Source organism: Myxocyprinus asiaticus, chromosome 9 (assembly GCF_019703515.2).
Source record: "Myxocyprinus asiaticus isolate MX2 ecotype Aquarium Trade chromosome 9, UBuf_Myxa_2, whole genome shotgun sequence".
NCBI lineage: Eukaryota > Metazoa > Chordata > Actinopteri > Cypriniformes > Catostomidae > Myxocyprinus > Myxocyprinus asiaticus.
The window spans coordinates 52,136,915-52,148,203 of NC_059352.1; the positions used below are offsets into that span (position 1 = coordinate 52,136,915).

General features: G+C 37.7%; 1 protein-coding gene across 1 annotated transcript in view; it reads right to left on the reverse strand.

Moving 5' to 3' along the window:
* LOC127446217 (voltage-dependent T-type calcium channel subunit alpha-1I-like) overlaps window positions 1-11,289 on the reverse strand; it is a 168,928-nt gene that overhangs the window by 53,182 nt on the left and 104,457 nt on the right. The window contains exons 16-18 of the mRNA XM_051706967.1: window positions 9,222-9,629; window positions 6,266-6,366; window positions 4,525-4,648 (exon numbers count right to left, since the gene is read on the reverse strand). Coding sequence (XP_051562927.1) covers window positions 4,525-4,648; window positions 6,266-6,366; window positions 9,222-9,629 — 633 coding nt within the window. The remainder of the gene's footprint in view (window positions 1-4,524; window positions 4,649-6,265; window positions 6,367-9,221; window positions 9,630-11,289) is intronic.

Below are 11,289 nucleotides of genomic sequence, written 5' to 3' on the forward strand. Positions count from 1 at the left end.
ATGTGAGACTTTAACACCGCAGTAAAATATCCTGTGATTATCAGGCTGAAATGTCAGCGGTGTAAAGCGCAATCCACACATCTGAACCGCAAAACTCTTATTTTACATATTCAGACCAGTTCTGCCTCTAAAGCACTTTTCAATTCAAGAGTGAATGTTTGCAGTAAAAAAAAAAATTCTAAATCGAAAAGGACAATTAACCAGATAACTTTTGATATTACAAGCATCAGTCAACAATTGTGTCTGCTCAAACGATTATCAGGAGTGTCACTCATTGTGTCGATTCGAAAATCCTCTGACATCCTTGACACGGATGATGCATCGTTTGTGCAGTGTTCAACAATAAAGATAGCCCACTGGCCCAGGATCAGTGTGAGAGTTTCGTCCATGTGCTGCATCGTCACTAAATCTTATACAGTGGCAAAAAAAAATTAATTTGAACCCTTTGGAATTAGCTGGTGTTCTGCATTAATTAGTCATAAAATGTGATCTCATCTTCATCAAAGTCACAAGTATAGACAAACACAATGTGCTTAAGCTATCAACACACACAGTTATAATCTTTCATTTATCTATTGAACAAATCCCATTAAACATTCACAGTGCTGTGGAAAAGTAAGTGAACCTTTGGATTTAATAACTGGTCGATCCTCATTTGGCAGCAATAACTTCAACCAAGCATTTCCGATAGATGCGGATTAGACCTGTACAACGTTCAGAAGGAATTTTGGACCATTCTTCCTTACAGAACTTCTTCAGCTCACCCATATTCAGGATGTCTGGTGCGGACGGCTCTCTTGAGGTCATTCCACAGCATCTCTATTGGGTTAAGGTCTAGGCTCTGACTGGGACACTCCAAAAGGAGGTGTGACGAGGAGCAGGGCAGGGCCGGGCCGTGAATGTGAGAGCCACACGCAGCCGCTGCCAGGGGTGGAGGAGCTCACTACCGGCCGTCAGAACGCGGAGCGGTTGGAGGAATGCCTGGAGCGGTGGAGCCGCTGCCAGGGGTGGAGGGGCTCGATACCGGCCGCCAGAACACGGAGGGGTGTTCCATCCGCCAGGGGTTGGAGGACTCGCTGCTGTCTGCCTGGGGAGGAGCGGCTGTCATCCGCCAGAAGGTGGAGGAGTGGTCGAGGACCAGGCGACAGCGTGCCTGGGAACTGGTGAGCAATGGGTTTTTTTCTCTCTCTTCTCTCTTTCTCTCAATGTCGCTCCGCCTCGCTCTTTTCCTCTCCCTTTTCCCTCCCCTTGTCTCCCTCCCAGGTCTCGAGAGGCAGGGATGTACGTCATGCCGGGGGTTCCCCAGTCTGAGGCAAAGGCGGGAGGAGTGTGATGAGGAGGAGGGCGGGGCCAGGCTGTGAGTGCGCACGGCCAGCCCCCAATCGGGCTAATCAGCCAAGGAAAGGGATAAAGCCAAGCCGGATGCAGCAGTTCAAGAGAGAGAGAGCCAAACACAGCTGCCGTGTGTGATTATGTTTGTCTTTTTAAGTTTTCATTAAACATTATTTTGACTGTTCAGCCGGTTCCCGCCTCCTCCTTGCCTATTTTAAACCCTGTTACAGGTGAATTTTCTTTTTTTGAAGCCATTCTGTAGTGGATTTACTTCGATGTTTAGGGTCATTGTCTTGCTGCATCACCCAACTTCTACTGAGCTTCAGCTGGCGCACAGCCACCCTGACATTATCCTGTAGGATATCTTGATAAACTTGAAGATGGCAAGCAGTCCAGGTCCCGAAGCAGCAAAGCAGCCTCAAATCATGATGCTCCCTCCACCGTACTTCACCGTTGGGATGATGTTTTCATGTTGGTATGCGGTGCCATTTTTATGCCATACGTAGTGCTGCGTGTTCTTCCCAAACAATTCAACCTTAGTTTCATCAGTCCACAAAACATTTTCCCAGTAATGTTGTGGAGTGTCAAGGTAGTCTTTGGAAAACTTTGTTGGAAAGCAGCGGCTTACTTCGTGGAGTCCTGCCATGGACACCATGACTGTTTAATGTTTTCCATATAGTAGACTCATGAACAGAGATGTTAACCAGTTCCAATGATTCCTTCAAGTCTTTATCTGTCACTCTAGGGTTCTTTTTTACCTCATTGAGCATTCTGCGGTGTTCCTTTTGAGTCATCTTGGCTGGACGGCCACTTCTAGAGAGAGTACCCATAGTACTAAATCATCTCCATTTATAGACAATTTGTCTAACTGTGGACAGATGACTATTTAAGCTCTTCAAAATTATTTGGTAACCCTTTGCAGCTTTATGCAAAGGAACAATTCTTGATCGTAGCTCTTCAAAGATCTCTTTTTTTGTGAGGCATGGTCCACGTCAGCAAATGCTTCTTGTGATTAGCAAACTCAAAATGTCAAAAAGTCATAGTAGCTCTAACCCACACCTCCAATCTCATTTCATTAATCAGACAGAAGGAAATTATTGGTGCCCCCTTGACCAGCCTCCAAGACCTGTACGTCTCCAGAGTGAGGAAACGTGCAGGTAGAATCACTTTGGATCCCACACACCCTGCCCACTCCCTCTTTGAACTGTTGCCCTCTGGCCGGCGTTACAGAGCACTCAGCGCCAGGACAACCAGGCACAAGAACAGTTTCTACCCTCAGGCCATTTACCACATGAACAATTAAACTGTCTCAGGACTCCCCCATAGTGCAATAATGTATAAATATGTCATGTACATATGTAAATTCACTCATATTTAATTCAATAACTGTACATACCCCTACCTTACACATATATTACCACTTGCACATGTACATACACCATTCTGTTATATGTCCTGTTATTTGTGTCTATTTATACTCTTAACTTGTTTCATATTCTGTGTCTCACTGTAATATTCTGTGTGCACTTGTTTCTCCTATCACCAAAAAAAATTCCTTGTGTACGTGAGAACACTTGTCAATAAAGCTCATTCTGATTTTGATTAACTGGATGCCAGGATTGCCAACTCCTGACTCTTTTTTTTTTTGTTGACGTCATTACCCAAAGGGTTCACTTACTTTTTCCACAGCACTGTGCATGTTTAATGGGATGTGTTCAATAAAGTCATGTAAGATTATAATTGTTTGTGTGTTGTTAGCTTAAGCACATTCTGTTTGTTTATACATGTGAATCGTGAACCGCACTGAATCGTGAGATGAGTGAACCGTTACACCCCTAATATATACAGTATATATGTGTGTGTATATACTGTATATAAAATCTGGCACATAAAAATAGGGCCATGTAATTCCATTTTATTGAGATTCACAAGCACTTGATTTTGATCAGATTTGATTAGATTCTGATTCATTTGAGTATATTTCAGTTATAATGTCCATTTTGTTTACAAATTAAATAAATTATTTCTCAGATTATGCTGTAAATTATACAGAGAACCTTTTATTGATACATTACGAAAACATTCATTTCAAAAAGTAACAACTCGGCCCAAAAATACGCAGTTCAATTTCTATTTAATCAACCCAATATTCTAATAAACACAACCAAAACTGAAGTGAAGTTTACAGTAAAATTAAAGATTAATACAAGTTCTATACAAGTCAATCTCAATCGACAGCATTTGTATCATAATGTTGATTATCACAAAGATTTATTTTGAATCGTTCCTCCTTTTCTTTAAAAAAAAAAAGCACAAATGTGTGTTCCAGTGAGACACTTACAATGGAAGTCAATGGGGTCAATCTGTAAACATTAAAATACTCACTGTTTCAAAAGTATAGACACAAGACATAAACAATATGTGTGTTAACATGATTTTACTGTGATCACTTACTAACCACATCTGTGGAAAGTTATAGACAATTTTACAACTCGTTATCACGACATAATGTGTAAACCTTAAAACAACCATAAAAACTTCAATTTAAACAACTTTCCAGCTCAAATAATACAAGAGTTTTAACAGAAGAATTAATGTAAGTGTTTTTATAAAATTATAATCTTCACATTTCTGACTTTAAACCCTCAAAAAATTGACCCCATTGACTTCCATTGTAAGTGTCTCACTGGAACACACATTTTTTGCTAATTTAATTAAAGAAAATGAGGGACGAGTTGAAATTAATTTTTGTGGTAATCAACATTATACCACAAATGCTGTCGATTGAGCTGAACGTATTGAACCCGGAATATTCCTTTAAAAATAGATATCTCAATCGTTCTAATGAAGAATTTAGATTTTTACCAAGCCCTGGATAAAAATAACATTTATCTTTTTTTTTTTTGTAGTGGGCCAGAAAAAAACATTACCATTGAGCTGTGTTGTGTTCAGTGCTTTTAGTGAATTTTGAGAGATTACTGTTTAAATGAAGTGCTCATTTGATTCCAGCAATTGTGTGTGTGTATGTCTCATTTGTCATTGTAAAGTTGTATTATGTTACACATAAATTTCTGTGTATTATAAAACACAGACTGGTTGACCACTAATCAAAACAACACATTTCTATTGACCTATTTACATTGGATCCGAAACAGACACAATGTAATTCATGCATACAACCGTGACACGTACCAGACTGCCCTGATGGATTCTGGGTCTCTCCAGAGCAACAGTGATGCAGTTGAGGAATATGAAAGCGAGAACCACATAGTCAAAGAGTTTATGAGCGATGATAGTCTGACAAATCATCCTAAACCTGCAGAGAGAGAGAAACAGAGGATATAAATCTCGTCTCATGTAGTCAGACGTTTAGATAGATTAAAAATGGTACAACATTAATGGTACAGCAGTCTCAACAGCTTTATAGAAAACTAGCAAAAAATACAAACAGGATTTCTGTCCAAAAGTACAGATTTTTTCAAGTACACAACTTAGAATTCATGTATTTAGAATAACTTGTGTACTCATTGAAACCTGCCAATCAGATGAGGTGATTTTAGCTGTTCCCGTCATTTTTGTGTGTAATAAACAACAGCGGATGGTCCGTAGGGGTGCGACTACACACTTTAGTTCACTGTCCCGGCTGTAGGAGTCTTCATTAAGAAATACGGTATGATACAGGTCATGTTATATATTGTTAGATAACACTTAACTGAGTGACTGTATTCACATTATAGAATGACCTCAAGTGCATTAAAGGGATAGTTCACCCAAAAAGTAAAATTCTCTCATGCCATCCCAGATGTGTAGGACTTTCTTTCTTCTGCTGAACACAAATGAAGATTTTTAGAAGAATATTTCAGCTCTGTAGGTCCATACAATGCAAGTGAATGGTGACCAGAACTTTGAAGCTCCAAAAACCACATAAAGGCAGCATAAAAGTAATCCATAAGACTCCAGTGGTTTAATCCATGTCTTCAGAAGTGATACGATAGGTGCGGGTGAGAAACAGATCAATATTTAAGACCTCTCTACTTTCAATTTATTTCAATTTCACTTTCAAAATGTAATAATTAATAATTATAATAATAATTTATATATTTTTTATAATTGTATTTATTTATCACACATTATACATTTGCATATATACAGTGACATTCTTTTTTTTTTTTTTTTTTTTTCACATAACCCAGCTAAGCTGGGGTCAGAGTGCAGGGTCAGCCATGATACAGTGCCCCTGGAGCAGATAGGGTCAAGGGCCTTGCTCAAGGGTCCAACAGTGGCATTTTGGCAGTACTGGGGCTTGAACCCCCAACCTTCTGATCAGTAACCCAGAGCCTTAACTGCTGAGCCACCACTGCCTCAATATGTTATAGAAAGTGAAAGTTATAGTGAAGATTTATAATAAAAAATGTCGTAAATATTTATCTTTTCCTCCCCCACACCTATCATATCACTTCTGAAGACATGGATTAAACCACTTGAGTCTTATGGATTACTTTTATGCTGCCTTTATGTGCTTTTTGGAGCTTCAAAGTTCTGGTCACCATTCACTTGCATTGTATGAACCTACAGAGCTGAAATACTCTTCTAAAAATCTTCATTTGTGCTCTGCAGAAGAAAGAAAGTCATACACATCTGGGATGGCATGAGGGTGAGTAAATGATGACAGAATTTTACTTTTTGGGTGAACTATCCCTTTAAGTATCACTTTTAATCTGTTGACTGTTTTAATTTCCAATATTTCCACTACTGAAGTAGTCCTGAATTGTAAACCGCGGTAACAGTGAACGGCTGTTTCACATCATTGCTCTCACTATATTATGTTTTTAGCAAGACATCAAAACCATCAGTTTATTAAAATGTGAATGTTCATAGTTTATGAGTTCAACATCTTTACAGTTATTGATGTCCATAGAGGAAACAGACGTACTTGTTCTGAGGAGAAAATAAATAAATGGACCAATCGTCTCTCTTGTTACACCAGTCCGGCCGATACACCTCCATCATCTTCTGGATGCGAAAACAAAGACTCTGCATCAACACACACACACACACACACACACACACACACACACACACACACACACACACACACACACCACAGTTATCTGAGATGAAGGCAACTGTTTCCAATTTCATTTTCCCTGGAGGACATTTCCAATAACCGAGTAAAATATGAGGATTAATAACTCTGTCATGACATGTATATTCATGTGAGCGGACAGCAGCTCTGACCCACAGGATTGTGTAAATCTACTGCTGTGGTTCATTTATGAGATGTTTATTAAAATCTAAAATGAGATCTTGTTTTCCTTTACACACAGTCAGAAATAATGATGTCCCACTCGCAAAAGAACCGGTTCTTTTTAATAATACGGTCAAACTGATTCACAAAGCGTTTGTAAATCACTTGACAGAGAGGGAGAACTTTCTAAATAACTTTTTAAAGCTGTGAGAGATGGCTGACTTTTTGTGGAATGGATCATGGTAAAATCTGAGAGAATTACACTATTATTGGTAACTAAAAGCTATTAAATGAACCCAACAGGGAGGATGTGTAGAACAGTCCAATTCTGTGAAACTCTAGAGTTGTTTGTGGTTCAGTGTGCAACACTGAGTTTGACACAATCTATACTGTATTTTTAACTTTAACTCATAATTATTCCACAAAACAACAACAACAACAACAACAAAAACTGTTTATTGTTTCCATCAGTATTTAACCCTTTAAGCTCTGAAGGTGTTTTTAAAGATTTCCTGTTTCAGTGGCATACCCAAAATTAAAGGCTTATGACTCAAAAAAAATAAAGAAATAAATAAAAATAAAAAAAAAACTAGGAGGGTCGAGTGTTTGGTATCATTGTAAAAAAACTTTTCAAATTGTTTCATTGATATAGATTATTATAAATTCTGAGACTCTCAGTCTAAGAAACATTTTTTCTTATTTTTCTGAGTTGACATTATATATCTCTGGGTGTAAATAAGGTGGCTCCAAAAAACTGCCAGTCATGTCATCTGTATCATTTTTGTGTTGATATGAGAAAGCAATCAAAAGTTATAGCATTACAAAAATAATTTATCATAGTGTCCAAAAACATCTCCAAACAAATAAAACATAATAATGGTACATAAGAACTAATTACATATGCAAACACAACAATGACTAAAGGTTTGTATAGCATGCAGACATGATTTTAGTAATGAGATTTCACAGAATGAGTTTCATTCTGTGTCATTTGAGTCATCATTGAGTCTGTGTCATGTATTTAGCACCATCTCCTGGTGGTCATATGTAACATTGTGCGTCATGTGGATTATCTAATGATCTATGCATCTGATTATCTTGTGTGTGGACTCGTTTGAAAGATAATCACCTCCTCTGAGTAATGGTATATGATATTTTATGTTCCCTTCATTTTCGTGAAGTTATAAGCGAAAACGCTGCATATAATAATATAATTGTCAAAGATATATACTTAGCTATTACTCACTATATTTGTGTCTGTGAGTAAAACAAAGGGGCTGGTTGTATTCTACTCTTTGAGAGCTTTCCAACGACATATGACACATGGATATTTGATTACTTTGATGTTTTTACTGATTGCAATAAAATATACAGTGCAATTTAGTTTTATAAATTTTCAAAGCCAAACACTTCTGATTTGTCTGCAAATTTCAAAGCACTTGTTGAGTTTTGGTCATAATGCCTACATGCATTATAAAGTAGAGCTTCTAAACTTTCAAACGACACCTGTTTTGTGTTGCTCAAGACTGCAGTTATTAATATATTGATGATATATTTTTTCTCCAATCCAAGCTTAAAGGGTTTAAGAACATTTATTAAAAGGAAAATTAAGGAAAGGAAAATGTTGTGCAAGAACTTCTGGGAACACTTTTAATTTGTTTGATGACTCAAAAATCTGTTGAATGAGCAGATTCAGTAAAATGAATCAGAATTCACAGTGCTAGCTGTCCAATTGACAGTAATTTGAGTTCTTTGTTTATAATGTGTATATATGTATGTATGTATGTATGTAAGGGTGTTCAACTTGGTGTTGGGTGTTGATTTTTATTTAAACAAACAGATTTTAACTTTTCTCTTTTTGTTATATGAAGATTTCATTAAAACTGACTTTTTTAACTTTTTACCAGGCCTTCATCATATATTTTGGTACTTTTCAAATGTCTTTTATATATTGATTTTAATGTTTTAGCCTTTAGACCCAACTTTCAATATTAAACTATGAAAATCCATTATAAAAATACAAATTATCATACGTTTAAAACTATAATCATCTAAAAAAAGAGTGAAATAAACAGAAACCATTTCCAAATGTATTGTGTGAAAAATACATAATTAAAAATTATGACCAGTTTGTTCCTAAAAACCTGTTAATCAAGTGGACAAAAGTGAAGAGCATGCTTGAGATGAAATATGAGAAAAAATTAAGGAAAATCAAAGGAAATATGACATTTCCAACAAAGCTGTTATTCTGCCAAATTACACAAAAAGTGTGAATTTAATTGTGTGTATTTAGGACACATAAATGTAAGGTATGAAATTAGTCTTGACAAGACAAAGAAGTCAAATGTCAAATGTAATTTCCAACAGCGTCATTTCCAGCACAGAATTCTATTAAACACAATACAGAATTTGGTAATATATGTGTAACCCTCTGTGTACTGTACAGTATAATCGTCTGGCTGTTAATGCACCAAATTTACCACACAGTTTCAATAATGTATGTATGCATGTAAATATGCCGTATATATATGTGTCTGCCTGTAGATTTAGTCTGAACTAAAGGGAAATGCTGCACGCTTGCGATATAAAGCGCCAAATACCACACAAATAATTAACCATGATGTTTCTGGTTTGTACTCACATATTCTGTGTCCTCCTCCAGGTCTTTCTTGTCTTTGTGAGCATTGAGCTGAGGGTAAATCTCACCCATCAGCGGCCCCTGAGGGCCTGGGCCCTTCCCGTTACAGTCCTGGTGCTCTGAAGACATGCTCTTCTTCCTGACCAGAGGGGGTCGCTGCAAGAGTTCAGGCAGCTCGAGTGAGAGCGCCCGGCGGTCACGCCGAGACAGGAAGGGAGGGTGCGGCAGCAGCGATTCGTGTTCTGCGGGGTGCGAGTGAACGCTGCGCACACGTAAACTGCCTCCGATGCCCCCTCCTGTCCTAAGACCTCGTGTAGAACAACCCGCGCTGTTCCAGCTGCACCGTCGGCTCCAGGACGACTGAGGGGGAGGACGCCCCCAGTGGTGGTAATGAGAACTGCGGCTGTGGCACTACAGAGAGAGAGAGGAACAATAGCTTTAAAATGGGTCATAACATACATTTTTTGTTTAAAATTAAACGGGTAATTTTTTTCACCATAACTTTAAGACTTCTATTATAAAAGCTATTCATTAACATTTACAAATTTGGCAGACGCTTTTATCCAAAGTGACTTGCAATGCATTTAAGGGATACATTTAATCTTTTTTGCGTTCCCTGGGAATCGAACCCATGATCTTGGTGTTGCAAGCATCATGCTCTACCAGTTGAGTGTTCACACATGAGCTGCGGGTGTGCTATCGAGTTCAATATAGTTTTGAATGGCCTCATCCTTCAACAACGGCTGTATGTGATTCATAAAACAATCTGTGATGAATAATAGATATCTATAATTCAGTGTTCACTAGTTATAAAATGCTAATTCTTGAGATCAGCAATGGAATTACAACAAGTAAAAATGCTAGTTTTTTATAGTCAATAATTACATTGTATTATATTAATTAAAGATATATTAAGAGAATTTCTTACTAGGGTCATTGACAAATAAGGTTGTCTGAGGTGATTAAAATTTGAAATCTTTTAAAAATCTAGTTTAAAACACACGGGATTGCCAGATCACCACTTCATACAATGACCTGATAACAATAACACAGATTTTTTATAAACATATTAGCATACCTTTACTGGAACACAAAATCCATGCATCTCTCCTTGCGAATGAACATATCCGTCACTTTGTTGTAAAGTCGGCCAATTGTTTAAGTTTCGATAGCCTCTCTTTCTCAATTTTTAATTGAAATTAACTTTACCAAATCCACATAGGTCATCGATGCTCACACTATCTCCATTTTAGCGCTTAATAACGCATTAGTTACATGAACTTGAACGTGTTGACGCAAAACAAAAATCTAGCCAATCACAGAACGTGACTGAAGGAAGGAGCTTCTGATTGGCTTACTCGTTTAGGTAAGCATGCTTATCTTGGTCATTTGTAGTAGCGGGCATGATTCAGTTTGAACGAACCTATAATGTTGAATGAAAGGGCAGTAAACAATGCTTTGAATCAGAGAAAGCATAACAAAATGTGCTTATACCTGAGGGTGGCGCCAAAGCGAATAAACGAATAACTGTCTGTGCTGCTAAACTGAGATGAAAGATTAGGAATTTGAATGAAAACAGTAGTTTATATTAACAATTGTATTTAAATATACTACAACAGTTAGTTCCAGTCCTCAAATCTGACTGGACCAGAGATGTTCCATGGTCTCACACCATCAGCACTCGGACGCTTCACTGTGTGTATCACGTCTCTTGTGTTCGTGCCGTTCTAAACTAAAGTGTAAGAGCAGTGCAGATGTGTTAAGAGCTATCTGTGTCTCTTAACACTTAATTTTGTGACATTACATACCTGTATGTTAGCCAGCAGCTGGCGGCAAAAGACCATTTTTGTGTGTAATATGAGCCAGTTGGTGACGTGAAGTGAGTCAGCGTCAGTCAGTGTTTTCATTCATCAACACTATGTGATCGCTCGGATTACTACTACGCTACTAAAGCTGGGAAATAGCTTTAAACAGCTTTAAATTAACAACTTCAGCATTAAGGCTCATCACAGCTGAGAGACACAACAGACTGATTAATTACACAAACTATACCAGAGTTTCAACATCGGAG